We start from the raw sequence: 17,490 nt of genomic DNA on the forward strand, positions 1-17,490 counted from the left end.
TAATATTCGAAATGAATGCCAAGGTAACATAAAATTGTAAGCATTCACTACAGCCATAAAGTCTTAAATTTAAAATTTAAATCATATAACATATTTTTCTCGACCATGATGGTATGAAACTAGAAATCAATAGCAGGACAAAAAACTAGAAAATTCACAAATATGTGGAATTAAATAATGTGGTCCTGAACAACAAATGGGTCGAAGAAGAAATCAAAAGGAAAATTTAAAAAATATCTTGAGGCAAATGAAAATGAAATCACAGTATGTCAAATTTTTTCAGATGTAGGAAAGGCCATTTTAAAAGGGAATGTTATAGAAATAAATGCCTAAATTTTAAAAGAAGAAAGATCTCAACTAACCTAATGTTATACACCAAGGAACTAGAACAAGAACAAACTAAACCCTAAAGTAGTAAAAGGAAGGAAATAACAAAGGTTAGAACAGAAATAACTGAAACAGTAGAAGACAGTATAAAAGATCAATGACACCAAATTTTTTTAAATAGATAAACTAACTGATAAACCTTTAGCTAGGCTAAGAAAAAAACAGAGACAAGACTCATAGATGAAATCAGAAATGAAAGAGAAGACATTACAACTGATACCACTGAAATAATTTTCAAAGGATGATAAGAGACTGCTAAGAACACTTTTATACCAACAAATTGCATAACCTAGGAGAAACAGATAAGTTCCTAAAGACATGCAACCTACGAAGACAGAATAATAAGGAAATGAGAATCTGAACAGACCAATAATGAGTAAGAAGACTGAATTCATAATAATAGTTTTAAAAAATATCCTATCAAAGAAAATCCCAGGATCTGATGGATTCACAGCTGAATTCTACCAAACATTGAAAGAACTAATACCAATCCTCAAACTTCCAAAACATTGAAGAGAAGGGAACACTTTCAAACTCATCTTATTAGGCTGGCATTACCCTGACATCAAAGTCAGACAAAGACAGTACAAGAAAAGAAAATTATAGGCCAATGTTTCTGATGAGCTTAGATGCCAAAATAGTCCTCAACAAAATACTAGCAAACCAAATTCAACAGCACATTAAAAGGATCATACACCATGATTAAGTGGGACTTAGCCCTGGGATGCAAAGAAAGTTCAACATACACAAATCAATAAATGTGATATACTACATTAACAGAATGAAGGACAAAGATCATATGATATCTCAATAGATGCAGAAAAAGCATTTCACAAAATTCAGCATCCTTTCATGATAAAAATTCTCAACAAATAATGTATAGAAGGAATGTCTTCAACACAATAAAGACTGTATATTACAAGGCCACAGCAAACATCATACTCCACGGTGAAAAGTTTAAAGCTTTTTTCTCGAAGGTAAGGAATAAGACAAGGATGCTCACTCTTGCCACTTCTATTCAGCATAGTACTGAAAGTTCTATCTAGATCAATTAAGGAAGAAAAAGAAATAAAAGGTACTCAAATCAGAGAGGAATAAGTAAAATTATCTGTTTGCAGATTACATGATTTTACATGGAGAAAACCCCAAAGACCCCACCAAAGACTGCTGTAACTAATAAATAAATTCAGAAAAGTTGCAGGATACAAAAGCAACATACAAAAATTATTTTCATTTTTGTACACTAACAACAAACTATCCAAAAAAGAAATTTTTAAAAATGCATTTACGATAGCATCAAAAGAAATAAAATACTTAGAAATAATTTAAGGAGGTGAAATATATGTACACAGAAAACTATAAAACATTGATGAAAGAAAATGTAGAAGACACAAATAAATTAGAAGATATTCCATGTTTAAGGATTGGAAGAATCAATATTGTTAAAGTGTTCTACTCAGGAATCGAAAACCAAATACTGCACATTCTCACTTATAAACGGGACCTAAGCTATGGGTGTGCAAAGTCATACAGAGTGGTATAATGGACACTGGAGACTCAGAAGGAAAAGGATGAGAAGTAGGGAGGGGTATAAAAACTACCCATTGGGAACAATGTACACTACTTGGGTGATAGGTGCACTAACATCCGAGACTTCACCACTATACAATTCATGTAACGACAAAACCACTTGTACCCCTAAAACTATTAAAATAAAAAAATTTAAAAATAAAATGTCTGTACTACCCAAAGTAAGATACAGACTCAATGCAATCTCTATCAAAATTACAATGGTAGTTTTCATAGTAACAGAAGATACAATCCTAAAATTCATATGGAATCACAAAAGACTTCAAATAGCTAAAGCAACCTTGAACAAGAAGAACAAACCTGGAAGTATTATACTTCCTGATTTCAAACTATAAAACTGTATTGCAAAGCTATAGTAATCAAATCAGTATGTAGCTGTCATAAAAACAGACACATAGACCAATGGAGCAGAATAGAGAACCCAGAAATAAATTCACACATATGTAGTTAGCTAATTTTCAACAAAGGCACCAAGAATACACAATGGAAAAGAACAGACCTGTGAATAAATAGTACTGAAAAAAACTGGATACCCACAAGCAAAACAAGCAAAATTGGACGCTTCTGTTATACTATATACAAAAATAAATTCAAAATGGGTTACAGACTTACACATAAGACCTGAAACTATAAAAACCCTAGAAGAAAATATAAGGAGAAGGCTCTTTGACGTTGGTAGTGGCAATGATTTTTTAATTTGATAGCAAAAGCGTAGGCAACAAAAGCAAAATTAAACAAGTGGCACAACATCAAACTAAAAAGCTCTGCATAGCAAAGAAAGCATTCAACAAAATGCAGAGGCAACCTACAGAATGGGAAAATTATTTGTAGACCATATATGCAATAAAGAGTTATCCAAAATATATAAGGAACTCATATAACACATAATAGCAAAAAAAAAAAAAAAAAAAAAAAAAAACCACCTGATTTTAAAATGTGCAAAGGACCTGAATGGACATTTTTCCAAAGAAGTTATACAAAGAAGGTCAACGTGCATACAGAAAGATGTTCAATGTCACTAACTACCAGTAAAATGCAAATCAAACCCTCAATGAGCTATCACCTGACAACTATTAGGATGATTACCGTCAAAAAGTTCATGAGGAGAAGCATTGGTGAAGATGTGAAGAAAAGGGATTCCTTGCAGACTGTTGGTGAAAATGTAAATTGGTACAGCTATTCCAGAAAACAGCATGAATGTATCTCAAAAAATTACAAACAGAACTACCATAGGTTCAGCAATTCCACTTTTGGGTATGTATTCACAGGGGGAAAATAAATAAATATCTTGAAGAGATAGTTGCACTCCCATATTTATTGCAGCATTATTCACAATAGCAAAGACGCAGAAACAACCTAAGTGACTGTTGACAGATGAATGGATAAAAAATATGTGGGAGATACACACATACAATGGAATATTATTCAACCTTATAAAAGAAGGAAATCCTGCCATTTGCAACAACTTGGATGAACCTGAAGGACATTATGCTCAGTGAAATATCCCAGACACAGAAATACAAATGCCTCATGATATCACTTATATGTGAAATCTTAAAAGGTTGAACTCATAGAAAGAGAGAGTAGAATCATGGTTGCCAGGGTTTAGGGAGGGAGTGGGGCAAAAGAGAAGATATTGACCATAGGATATAAACTTTAGTTATTAATATAAGATGAATCAATACTGGAGAGTGTACAACAGGGTGACTACAGCTAATGGTAATGTATTATATACTTGAAATTTGCTGAGAGTAGATCTCAACTGAGCTCACCACACACACACACACAAAGAAAGGTAACAATGTGATGTGATGCATATGTTAAATAGCTTGATCATGGTAGTCGTTTAATAATGTATACATATATGAAAACATCACATCATATATCCTAAATATATACAATTTTTATTTGTCATTCATACCTCCATAAAGCTGGAAAAAAATCCCGCAAATTGGTGGACACCACACTTACATCCATCACTCGTGTGTGTGTGTCTGTGTGTGTGTGGTCTTTGACAAGTTACTTGAACTTTTTCTCAGACCCTCACCAGTAAAATGGGAATTAAATATTGTACCTGTGCAGTGTGATTGTTACCTAAACTGATGCCAACAAAATACTAGAGCCTCTGGCACAAGCCAGCCACTCAGCCATGTTAGAGAATGACAGAGGAGGGAGTGGTAGGCTCTCAACAACACCCAGTTACCACTTGGCAGATTTTTTACTTTGAAGCAATTGTTTGGTCTTCAAGCAGCCTCAGCTGGGCTCTCTCTTTGTCAGAAAGCTGCGCTAGTGAATGACAGGACTCATGCTTCTGAGCCAAATGTATCCTAAAGCCTGCTCATTCTTAAAGTGAATGAAAATGTTTATTTCCCATATGAATGGAAAAGTGTTATATGCCTTGTGTGGGAAATTCAGAAAGCACAGAAAAGTATGAAGTCACCCATAATCCTGCCAAAGTAACCAGTATTAACAGTTAACCATTAAACCATTGTTTGCCAAATTTTCAATAGTTTTTCTGTAAAGTTTTTAAACAAAATTAGGACCACAATATCCTTGCATTTGTCTGTCCTCCCTTTTTACACTTAACATTTAATTACATGTATTTTCCCCATCTTTAAACATTCTTTATAATCACCACTTTTACTGCTGAGCAACAATCCATCTTATGCATAGGTGTTATACTTAGCTCTTCCCTTATAGTGTCAGGCTATTTTTCAGTGTAATAAATACTAGATGAACATATTTGCACATATATCTGCAATTGTATCATTTCTCTAGAATCAATTTTTAGAGAAGGAATTGCACTCCCAAAAGGTATGAACAATTTCAAACTGACTGGCATATATTGCCAAATAGCTTTCCAGATAGGTTGTTCCAATTCAAATTCTACTAGAAGAGTGTTGGTCAGTACGTCTGTTTCATCCCCTCAGCCCCTACTCTCCGAGAGTTTTTTTTAAAAAAATACCTAACTAATACGCAAGGTAGGGACTGGTTGTTCTTTAAAGGTAAATTTCTCAAGTTCCTTTGGAGAAATAGCTCCAGGGACTTATGTTCACCATGGTTAACTGTGGGATTAGGTCTCCTGAGAAGATAGTGGTAGAAAAATTATTCAAATATGGGAGAAAAAGATACAATTGCAACAGAAGCAAAACAGGTGGCTTTTCTGAGCTTTCAAAAAATTTTAAATGTGTATCTTATCGAAATATGACCTTCTCCCATGCAACAATTGATCACAATACTGTACCCTCAGTTTTGACCTAATGCTTCAAATTCTGTGCTTTGAAACTCATTTTCACATGCATGAAGTTGGTGGTGGTGGAGAAGGTAAATTAGTTTCTCAGACAGTTTTATTAAGACTTGTTATGGAAGTAGAGCTGCAACAAATTGAGCCAAGGATTCAGCTTGTGTGTTTATTTTTCTACCATAATCAATAGTGTTTGGTCTGCTTAATGTTGTATACATTGTAAACTCTGAGTCTTCCTTTTGTAAGAGGAGTACCTTTTGAGAGCCATTTAATTTTAAAGGAAGTTATTTTTTTTTTCAAAATTCAATGTGATGTTGTGAAAATATACTTCTCATGGTTATATTATAGTGCTTCCACCTGACAGAATTCCTCCCCTGTGATAACTATAACCACATATAAGTTTGTTAACAGAATCCATGGGGAGTGATACCAACCAACACTGAGCCATTCCAGACCTGTGCAGGCCCTCAGATCTGAGAGAGAAACAATAACTGAGGACAAATGAAAGGGATTCCGAACACCAGCCACTAAGCTAGAAACACATCAAACGTGTTTTTATTCAGATATTTTTGACTGACTTTGTTAACTAAATTCTATCTCATATTGGTGGATGAAGCGTACTTTTAGAAATAAATTTTTAGAAATAGTCCAGAGAAGATAGCAGAATAGATTATTCTAATTCTTTTTTTTTTTTTTTTTTTTTTTTTTTTTTTTTTTTTTTTTTTTTTTTTTGATGGAGTCTCACTCTGTCGCCCAGGCTGGAGTGCCATGGCGTGATCTCGGCTCGCTGCAACCTCTGCCTGCCTCCCGGGTTCAAGTGGTTCTCTTGTCTCAGCCTCCCAAGCAGCTGGGATTACAGGTGCCTGCCACCACATCCAGCTAATTTTTGTAGTTTTAGTAGAGACAGGGTTTCACCTTGTTGGCCACACTGGTCTTGAACTCCTGACCTCGTTATCCGCCCACCTCAGCCTCCCAAAGTGCTGGGATTACAGGCATGAGTCACTGCGCCCAGCTGATTATTGTAACTCTTGGTCCAGTGTCTTGGGCAACTTCATATTCCCTCCTAGACATCAGTCAGCGTCTGCTCCTCCCACTTCCCATTTCCTGCTCCTCCCAGCCTCACATAGATTCACATGTGCAGCATCTGCTCATGGCCTGGTGCCAATACTGTTTCACTAATATTGCGTAATTGGTGGACCTTTTTTTTTTTTAAATCTTTAAAGCATTACTTGACTTTTCTAACTTTCTAAGCTTTCTTGTTTCATTCCATGTTCTCTCAATATGCATAAACAATACACGGCAGTTAGAATAGAAGAAAGCTCATTTAGGTAATTTTTCTTTAGTTTTGATGAAATATAAAAATATTCCTGAGTCAGGCTGGGCATGTTGGCTCACACCTGTAACCCTAGCACTTTGGGAGGATGAGGCAGGTGGATCACCTGAGATCAGGAGTTCGAGACTAGCCTGGCCAACATGGCAAAACCCCATCTCTATAAAAAACATAAAAATTAGCCAGGCGTGTCCCAGTACTTGGGAGGCTGAGGCAGGAGAATCACTTGAACCCAGGAGGTGGAAGGTTGCAGTGAGCCGAGATCATGCCACTGAACTCCAGCCTGGGTGACAGAGCCAGACTCTATCTCAAAAAATACACATATATATGAGTCAGCCGTTCCCTCTTTGTTTATTTTATTTTTTTTCAGACAGTCTTGCTCTGTCACCCAGGCTGGAGTACAGTGCTGCAATCTCTGCTCACTATAACCTCCATCTCCCAGGTTCAAACAATTCTTGTGCCTCAGCCTCCTGAGTAGCTGGGACTACAGATGTGTACCACCACGCCTGGCTAATTTTTGTTTTTTTAAATAGAGATGGGGTTTTACCATGTTGGCCAGGCTGGTCTCAAACTCCTGTCCTCAAGCCATCTACTCACCTCGGACTTCCAAAGTGCTGGGATCACAGACGTGAGCCACTGCACCTGGCCTATTTTGTTGATTTGTTTTTTTAATTTCAATGTTTAAAATTTAGTTTCCGGTAAAAGATGATAACATTTGAGTTCTAATTTGCTGTCAACTCTGCCACCAAAAAAAAAGTAGTAGGAATGAAATTATTCTCAGCAAAATACTTTAATCTCTTAGAATTAAAAGCTTAAAAGTATTAAATGCATTTTAGGTCTTTATTAGTTCCCTGGAACTAAAATTGTATTTCAGCAAAAATAATGAATTAAAATTTTGCTCATTAATTACCAATATTTATTTCAGAACCATAATATGAAACCCACAGAAACAAAAACACACAAACAAGCACGAAAAAAATTACTTGGTATCTCTTAGAGAAGAAAAATGTCTTCTTCGGGGCAAGAAGTGTGTTACTCTGTGTCACTTTCAGAAGGAGGTCACATGTTTTCTTATTGATTTTACTTCCTATTTGGTAGCAAAATAATGTGAGATGAGGCAGTGAACATTCCTGGCGACAAGCCCAGATGTGAAAAAATATGTGTCAGGACATTTTCTGAATTCCATCTTTTTCCCAGAGATATCCTTGCAGATGAATGGTCTTTGCCCTACGTCAGGGACACAATCACATGGCTGTACTTTAGGAGGAAGTCTTCTGGCAGCCCATTACTTATAAACACAAGCCAGTTGGATTCCAGGCGTGCACTCGAAATTCCCTGGCAGTCCTATTGCATGGCTAGGTGGCTTCAGCCAGTGGGTTCCCAGGAATTTGCTACCAAAGCATAAGCAGGCTACAAGTGAAGTCATGCTCCTGTTTGCCCTTGTTTTTACAAAGAGATAAGGAAAAGGGTCGCTGTCTTTCTGTGAAGGTGGGTGGAGTGGAGAAGAGATTTGGGAGAAGTGCAGTGTCATTAAATTGACCTGAAATGCTTTTGAACATCTCTGTTCTTCAGGCAACATCAGGAACACTGAGAAGCTGAGCTATGACAAACAACACCAGTATGAGATCCTGGTGACCGCCTACGACTGTGGACAGAAGCCCGCTGCTCAGGACACCCTGGTGCAGGTTGATGTGAAGCCAGTTTGCAAGCCTGGCTGGCAAGGTGGGCCTGCTTTATCAGTCTTGTGTGAAGGCAGCATGGTCTGGTGTATAGAAAGTGGTGTACTTGTTCTCAAATCATCACAACACATAACTTTTTTAAGTACAGTCACTTTGCTGTGAGAAATAAAGTAGCTTGCTTATTCTCACAACTCTTAGGTGATATATTATCCCCATTTTTCAGCTGAGAATGTCAGAGACATCTCCTATAACCTCATGCACCCTGTTTGTCCAGTGCTCCCTTTCTCAAATCTCATGACATCTTTGATCAATAGAAATTATCTCACAGCATGTAGGAGAAATTGCCAGCAAGCCTATTCACTTTACCCTAGGGTGCTGGTTCTACCTGATGCATTTCAAGTTTGGCATCACGGATCAACACCTAGGGAAAGTCATTGTGTTCTTTGTGCTCACACAGAGTGCACACAGGCAGAGGCGGGAGACCCAGAATCCAGCCTCTGGATTAGGGAGTGTATAAAATGTTGAGTCTGGGAATGAAGAAGCAATGACTTTTGATGGAGGTGGATTTTTGTGTCAGTTTAGCTCTTTTAAAATGCAAAGAAAACTAAATGCTTAGGTCGCCCTTAGATAATAGAGTTTATCACTGAACTGAGGGCAAGTAAGGAAGGTGAGGACAGCTGCATAGATGGACCTTACAGAGATTTAAGTGATTTGTGGAATAATAATAGCTTTAGTGGTGATGCTAATAGATCTGGTGACTGAGCTCGGATTCTAGAATTATCTCTGCACCATTATTTTGGTGGACTGATGACTCCCTGTCTCTACTTCATGTTTTGAAGATGCTGCAGGCTATTGCTTACTTATAACTCATAAAGTGCTTCATTTCTGGGTACTGCCTTTTTTTTGGTGTGTCTTTAAGCTTCTGCCTCCCTCTTATATTCTCATATTTTCTCTCTGTCTCTCTGCCTCTCTCTGCCTCTCTCTCTCTCTCTCTCTCTCTCTCTCTCTCTCTGTCTCTGTCTCTCTGCTATCTTTAATTCTTAAATTCCCTAGAAAGAGTTGATGTTAGTCACTCACATCCATGTAGGGAAGACTGATGCCTGACCACCCTATAAATCTCTGGTCAGTCATTGAATGACTGCCTTTTATTCAGTTACTCATTCCTAATCCAATTCATCAGGGTCAGATTGGCAGGACATCATGGTACAAAGTAAGGACGCCTGTGTCTGAGAAGCTACCTGACATCATTCCCCTCAGAAGGCAGTTCTCAAAGCGCTCCTCCCTTGAACAACTTGATCTCCCTTAAACTTAAAACTGAAAAGATCGGAAGGGGTAATTTAACCCACCTCTGGAGAGAGCCAGAGTTGTTTGCCTTTGAACAAAGTAGAAAAGATGAAATGCTCAGTAGAGGAACCACAGGTAAGGCACATGAGAGATAAAGAACAAAGCAGAGTCATCTTTATGTCAGTCTGTTAGGATCAAGGAAGAGACATAGAAAGAAGGACAAGCCAGAGTGGGAAACTTTGTTTTCCCAACCTTGGGGAGCCTGAGCTCTGATTGGGTATAATTCACTAGACCCAAGGACCCTGCAGACAGAATTCTGTCTTGTTCACCACTGAATTTCTCAAGCTTGGTGCAGTGTCTAGTGCCAGTGGTGGGTGCTCAAGAAAATAGTCATTGAATGAATGAATGGATGGACGAATGAAAGAAAAGATATCTGAGTTAAGAAGAACTCACCTTGTTTTGTTTTTAACTCATGGGAATTAGCTCCAGTGAAGGTGTGGCCTTTGAAGAGAAAACCTGGAAAAAATATATAAACTCTCTATGCATGAAATATGTTCACAATGAGAATTTAAGTGGGAAAAGCAAAACACACAGCTCTATCAGGAGAATAGTCCCAATGTTTCTTTGACTTTGACAAATGAGGCACCTACAGATTTGTGATTACATTTTTATTCCTATATTTAAATGTAATTTCCTAACAGAATTTGTACTTATTAAATGTATGCAAGGAAAAACCTTGTCACAGTCTTTAACTCTACATGTGAAGAATGTATTGAGCACCACCTTGTAGTGCACACTGCTGTTTGCAGTCCAGACAAACCTTGTTGGGCAAGGCTGGTGCCCATTTGCTGTTGTGTCTCCAGTGCCCAGCACAGAATCAGACATGATGCAGGCACTTAGCAAGTGTTTAACGATGGAGGAATGGTCAGAAAAACTTTGGTTAAAAAATGTACCTTTCTGTGGAATAAAGAAAGCAGGGAAGAGGCAATTCCCTGCATCCATTGATAGTGTTAGGCAAAATGATTTAAACACATGTAACATCAGAATCAGCTACTTCATGGTGGCTTCCCTGCCTTAGCTGTGTGGGCTATGATGAGGTTTCTCTTCAAATAACCTGATCAATACTTTATTCTTTAATTCATAGTACTCCCCCACTCCTTTTTCCTTTTTTCTTTTTTTTTTTTCCTTTCTGCCTTTGCTGCATGCCCAGACATGCCACAGTACCAGGCTTATCAGTACCAGCTCACATTCCTTTTCTTATTTGGAAAGAAGACTAGCTCTCTAGCTCACTGCAGACACCCCTTCCCCTTTTCCCTTCTCTCCCTTATGTGCCCACCCTATCTAAAGAAAGTTCAAATGTTTACCCATCCAGAATTAGTTCAAATTGTGCGACCCGACCCCAGCCAATGGGTAGAGAGTACAGGGGCAGGACATACGTCAGAAATAAAGTCTTTCCTGCCCCTTTGTTCAGGTGTGGTCTCATGGTGACTGGCCAAGGAGAAGCACCCCTCTGCACAGAAGTAAAATTGCTTTGCTAAGGATCCTTTGTTTGACTGTTCAATTTCCTTAGGATTTTGAGCATTATTCCCAACAGCTGTGGTGGCAGAAGCTGACAATGAATTCTTCATCCTTAATCTTCTCCCTCCAGCTTACCCCTTGCAATTCCTTCCTGCCTAAAGGGAAATGACTTAGAACAGGTACAAGAATTCAAACTGCCAAACTGTATTTGGCATCCAGAGCCAGAATCTGGGATGTCCTCTCTCTCAGTCACTGCTCCAGTAGGCTTCCAGATCATAGGTAGGCCCTCTAGGCTCTCTGATATGTAGTGCAGGCCATAGGACCTTTCTACCATTCCTGTCCCAGCTCCCAGACCTAGAGAGGAACCTCCTCTCCTCCTCCCAGCCTATGAATTCACTTCATTCCTCCACTTGGACAACCCTGAACTCTTCTTACTCGCTCATCTTGGGGCCTATTCTGCCTTATATCCAGGGCTGCAGCTTCTTAACTGGAAGTTCACCTTTCTCCAGGGAAGAACTGACCACAACTGGTCTGAGTTGCGTGTCTCTTGTCCTGCCCCTTCTCCCAGCTGTGCAGAGCAAACTGGAATGAACCGTGTTTTACTGGCTTGCTTGCTACTTGCAGATAGTGCAGACTGCCCCTTACTGTGAGTGGGCATCAGATGCCTTGGGGGAAAGGTTTGGCTTCTCATGGAGCCAGTATGGGGTGAATCCTGCACTTTGTAAATGGACCAGGAACACAGAGAGGGGAGGACATTCAGGGGAACAATGAACAATATGAGAGGAGCAGTTTGGCTTGCAGAGAAGGCTATGCCTGGAGAGATGTGGAAAGCAAGATTGGAGAAGCGCTTCTCAAACTCGAACATGCACTTGAGTCAGTGGGGGTATGGGGAGTCTTGGCAAAATGCAGATCCTGATTTAATAAGTCTGGGGTAGGTCTGGCTGCTTCTGTCAACTTCACTTTGACTAAGACTATGCAGAAAATAGTTACCAGACACCTGAGTATGTCTAATGCTTTTGTGTTGAAAAGACAGCAGCAGAAAGACAGCATCTAATCAGCATTAGATTAGCAGCAACTAATCTAATGCTGGCTAGATTCATTGCTCTCAGTTATTGGCATTGTGAGAGACACTGAAATTGAATGCATATTACATGGTGGAAAATATTTTTTTGTAGTGAATTAGTTAACCCTTTAGTGAAGGCCTACCGTGTGCTAAAGGCTGGGAATATGGGTAGATCTACCAGGACTCTGAGTATAGAAGGAGATGATAGAAATGCTGAGGATAAAAGCTGCACTGGAGGGACTGTGGGAAGAAAAAGGGGATACTTAACCTTGAACCAGGCAGGAGCCCCAGGGAGATGTTCCTGGAGCAAATCTAGAAAAATACTGGGCTTTAGCACAGAGAGGAGGGGATATTCCAGACTAGAAAACAGGTGTTAGGTGAGAGAGCACAATGTGGCTGGAGCAGGGGGAAGAAGACCAGACTGGCCAACTGAGGACCAGGTCATGGAGGGAGGGCCTCCTCCTGTATCATCCTGAGGACAGGGGAGCTGCAGAGGCTTTTCTGCCTCCATGTATCTTAGGGAAGAAGGACTCCTCGGCAAACCACGTAGATGGTGGCTGGAATGCAGAGACTCAGGGGAGGGAGGCCAGCAGAAAAGAATGATTATTTCTTAGTGCACTTTCAAGTGGAGCACTCCCCCAAAAGTACTAAAAGTCATGTATTTATTGCAAACTCAAGTTACAGTGGGCATCAAGGTTAGATTTCAGGCAAATCTCATGAGATTCCATAGGCAAAGGGACAAAGGTGGCAGTTGGACGTGTCTGGGGCTGAAGAAGACCCTGCTACACCTTGTCAAGTGTATCTCCCAGTTCTCTCTGCAGCTGTCACCTGCCGCCACCCTCCTGAGGAGATAAACACCTAGGAGCCTAGGGGTCAGCTGGTCCCCTTGCCCCTTCCAAAAGTCAGATGGGTTATTAAATAAACTGAGGATCTGGCTTATATTTTACTATGTGAAAGGCATTGATTTCAAATCAGAGGGTGATAAGCCCAAGAACGTGTCCAGATTTGCTTGGGAAAGTGGGCTCAGGGCACTGAGCAAACTGAGTAAAGAAGAATTCTTGCCCTCAGTTCTCTCTTTTACTGTCCTGCCAGGGTGTCTGAGGTTCCAACATTGCAGTGCCAACCTTTTATTTTAATAGATAATCCCCCCTGAAAATGAAAATACCTCCTGCAGGAGTCACATGTTAGGAGTCAGCAAAGTGTAGCCTACAGGACAAATCTGGTTGACTGTTTTTGTACAACTGTGAACTAAGTGATGGCTTTTACATTTTAAATCATTGAAAAAAAGAAAAATAATATTTCATAGCACATTAAAACTATGTGGAGTTTTATTCTTAGTGCATATAGATAAAGATTTATTGGAACACGACCACACTCATTAGTTCACATAGTGCCTATGGTTACCCTACAACAGGAGAGCCGAGTCGTTTCAATAGAGATTATGTGGCCCTCAAGGCCTAAATATTTACTATTTGGTTCTTTACAGAAAAAGTTTTCTGACCCCCTGCATGAAGCTCTTGTTGTCCATTGACGCCTTAGCAGGGAGTGGGTGATTAGATGCATAGCAAAGCCTTGAAAGAATGAGAATCAAATGGACATATTTAGACAGAGGCAAAGAACTGTAAAAGTCCAAAGCAAAGTTCACTGCACAAAGGGCAGGAACATCCTGTGAGATAAGCAATTCTAGCCCATTTAACAGATAAGGAAAACTTAGATTGACTGTCTTGCCCAAAATCTCACAGCAGTAAATGGTAAACATGGAATTCAAATTCATATCTGCCTATTCCAGAGGGCATCTTACTGTGTCAGAAGTAAGAAAGAGGATAGAAAAAGGGGGTTGAGAATTTCCAAAGGGGAATGTTACGAGCTTTGCAAAAGGGTATCTCAGAAAACAGTTTAGAAGAGAGGCACAGCCTATATGTCCTTAAGCAGTGTAGTTAACTTTTCAGTTACCTTAGCTGTAAGATGGTGATGAGACTTACCTGGAAAGGGTAGCTGGAGTTCAATGGGACAATGTCTACGTAGCACCTAAGAGGCACCACGACTCTCATTTCCTTGATTGAACCACGTCTAGGGAACCATTGCCTTGAAATTATAATTTGTTCAAAAATAAACCCAAGCTTGAAGACTGTCCGTCTTTCAGATACTATTTGCCGGAAACTAAAGTTACCTCTGATTAGCTCATGGCCCAGAGAAACACAAAGTGAGCCCGAGACATAGGTGTTAAGCTTCAAACCCAAAGATGCTGGGCCCAAGTGTGGCTCCTCACACCACGGCAGGAAGACTCTACCTTCTCCTTGAAGAGAATTCAGCATGAAAAATTACCCCTATACCCTTCCATTCAATAGGACAGCACTGACTTTTTGAGCTTCATACCAGAGGGCTCTGCTTCTTCCTCCACCCTCACAGTCTCCTTCCTATCCTTTTGAATCTCTACTATTTATCAATAACCTCTCTTCTCCCTGTCCCCATTTTTGACTTGCCTCTCCTTCTCCTTCACTTCTTCTACATTCTTCTGGTTCCTTCATCTCCTCTTCCCTTTTCTAAGCATATGCCCTGAACCCCACACAGGGGTAGGTGATGGGGGAATGGGGTCAGGTCAAACCAGTGGAGATGGAGCTAGGTATGGAATGAGAAGGGCTGAACCCAACCCTTAGCTGGATCATAATCTAGCCACAGGCTTTGCTTAAGCTATTTCTCTGGCTGAGCTTTGGTTCCCTAACTGTAAATTAAAAATCATAATCCTTGGCCAAGCTATTTTGTAAGATTGTTAAGACCAAAAGAGATTGTAGCGTAGAAGTACTTCACAAAATTTAAATCCCTATGCAAATGAATGCTATGATTAAATTGGGAAAATAGACACCGTCATGCAAATGAACACACACAGATACACACGAGTACGCACATTTAAATCCATAGAATTGAGTAAGGCTGTGTGGCTTAAGCATCATGTTCTGGATTTTTGTACTTAAGATTGGGATCAAAGGGAGACAATGGGGTGGGGTAGAAAGTGTACAGTCCTGGGGATCAGCCCAGGAACCCAGATTTCAGTCCCAGCTAGGCCCTAGCTCACTCTGCAACCTTGGAAAAGTCACTGCTGTTCAGCTTTGGCTTGCCTAAATGTAAGTGCCTTCTTGTGAGGACCAGATGAAAGGCTGCCAGCAGAGAGCCTTTCACAGAACCCCACACGGTGGGGCTCAGAGAACAGCAGTGCTTTTTAGTTCCCTTTATCTCAATTTTAAAAAATCACAATGGAGTATTTTTTCCTCAAATAATTGGAAAAACCATTATTGAGGCCTGAATTCCACTGACTGCAGCAGTGTGACCCCAGGGCAGGTGCTCCGGGGGTTTACAGTTGCTAAGGGGATTGCTCAGATCTGCCTGGCAAGCAGCTGAGCTCCTGGCAGAGGGCCTCGTGGGGGCACTTCTCCGTGAATAATGACCTGTTTTGACATCACTGACATAGCCGATCATTAAGGTGCAACAAATGGCTCTGTACAGGATGCTGATTTACCTACTCAATGGTATCTTAATGTGCTTAAAGAGCTGCCAGATAAAAGTGCCCATGCTCAAGTCTGCTTTGACCTGACTCTCCTGTGGATACGCCTGGAGGGTAATGAGCCTTAGAGGTTTTCAAGGCCCAATAATATCAGCCCTGAGGGGAAGAGGGTGTGGGCAGACTTCACTCATCCCAAAGAGTACTCAATAATGATAGTAATAATCATTACCACTGACTGAGCACTTACTATTTGCCAAGCCTTATCTAAGGGCATTCATTGCATGCATGTGGTCATTTATTCTTCACTGCTCCCTGAAAACTGTTATTTTCCCATTTTACAGATGAGAACACTGAGGTTAATACACTTGCCACACAGCTAGTAATATTGAGGCCAGCTCAATCTGTCTGCAGACATAGAGATCCTCCCCCAATTTCCTACAATGCATCTCAAAGAAAAGGAGAACACTGCCATCTTTTGAGACCGTTGAAGGAAAGCTATTTGGGGGAAAGTTCAGAAATTAGAACTCTTTCCCCATGTTGAAAAGAAAATATGTCATTGGATAGTAAGACAGCTTTGAGAGGGGACCATGGCTTGTGAATGGTGGAGGTGGGAGGGGTATCACTTTTGTCACCCAGGCCTACCACTGGGACCTGTCTTCATTCAGGATAACAAGGTGGAACCACAGCTAGACTCAGGCCTCCTGACTCAGAGCCCCACATGCTACCTCATCTCCCCATGGACCTGGGTCTGCCCCTGAGCTGCACAGTCTGCCTACTCCCTCTTCCACTGACAGTTCTTTGAACTTTTGCAGTAGGCTAGAATGTCTCCCTGCAGGGAGTCAGCAGAGGATACAGCTTCAGAGTGCAGGCTTTGGAGCCAGAAAGACCCAGGTTCAAATCCAGTTCCATTTGACTCAAGGACATTGGATAAGTCAATTAACCTCTCAGAACCCTCAGATGTGGCGTCTGCAAAATGAGGTTAATAGCAGTACCTATTGCAGAGGATTGTCACAAGGCAGAACTGTGCCTGGCAGGTACGAATGCCTGAATTAATTCTAGCAATGAGGAAAGTGAAGGCAGGGGAGAGCAAGTAGAAGTGGCTAAAGTGCTTTTGGGAGTCTGGCCAGCCTCTCAGCATTATTTGCTGACTGTGTGACCTTAGGCAGGTCATTTGATATCTCAGCCTCAATTGCCTCCATGGTAAAATTAGCCTCCTGCTAATCCCTTCCTCAGATGGATGCTGTGCAGGTGGATAACATGTGTAAGATGCCCAGCAAAGTGCCTGTTAAATGGTGGCTTCCTTTCTGCTCTCTGCACAACCCAGTGGAGGGCAGCCCCAGCCAGCCTGGTACCTATGCTGCCACCTGCACACAAGTCATACTTGGATTCTCATAATGTGTGTGACCACAGAAAGTGCCCCTCCTCTTCCTGCCACAGTTGTCCTCATCTCTAAAGTGGGCAGAACAGTGCCCCCTTCTCCCCACATCTACCTCCCAGAGATCCTGGTGGAGGGAGGAACTGGATGGAGAACCAGGAGCTGGCCGAGGTTGACCTCAGGAGCTCTGGATTCACACTTTTAAGTGTGGTGTGACCCATGAGGTACCAACTCAGGGATTTGGAGCATTGACCCCAGCCTAACCATGCAGAGGGACAGTGTGGGCCTAGCCCAGCTGAGTTTCCACTCAACTCAGGAAACTTCCCCCAGGGCCTCCTCTGCACCCGGCCAGCCCCTGGGAACCATGAGCTGGAGCGGTGGTGAGGTGAGGGAAGGCAGGTGAGCAGTCCATTCCAATACAGGGCAGTCAGGGCACTGACAAGCAAAGCCCAGGGTCTGTGACAACAGAGGTGAGGTACAGTGGCCAGGCTTGAGAAAGCTTCCCCAAGAAGGTGGCACCT

The 17,490-nt window shown here is 41.0% G+C and overlaps 1 protein-coding gene across 1 annotated transcript in view; it reads left to right on the forward strand.

The window, feature by feature from the left end:
- Window positions 1-17,490, forward strand: part of CLSTN2 (calsyntenin 2) — a 625,300-nt gene that overhangs the window by 481,377 nt on the left and 126,433 nt on the right. Inside the window, exon 5 of the mRNA XM_010356587.2 lies at window positions 8,124-8,273. Within this exon, the coding sequence (XP_010354889.1) occupies window positions 8,124-8,273 (150 nt within the window). The remainder of the gene's footprint in view (window positions 1-8,123; window positions 8,274-17,490) is intronic.

Source organism: Rhinopithecus roxellana, chromosome 1, assembly GCF_007565055.1.
Source record: "Rhinopithecus roxellana isolate Shanxi Qingling chromosome 1, ASM756505v1, whole genome shotgun sequence".
Lineage (NCBI taxonomy): Eukaryota > Metazoa > Chordata > Mammalia > Primates > Cercopithecidae > Rhinopithecus > Rhinopithecus roxellana.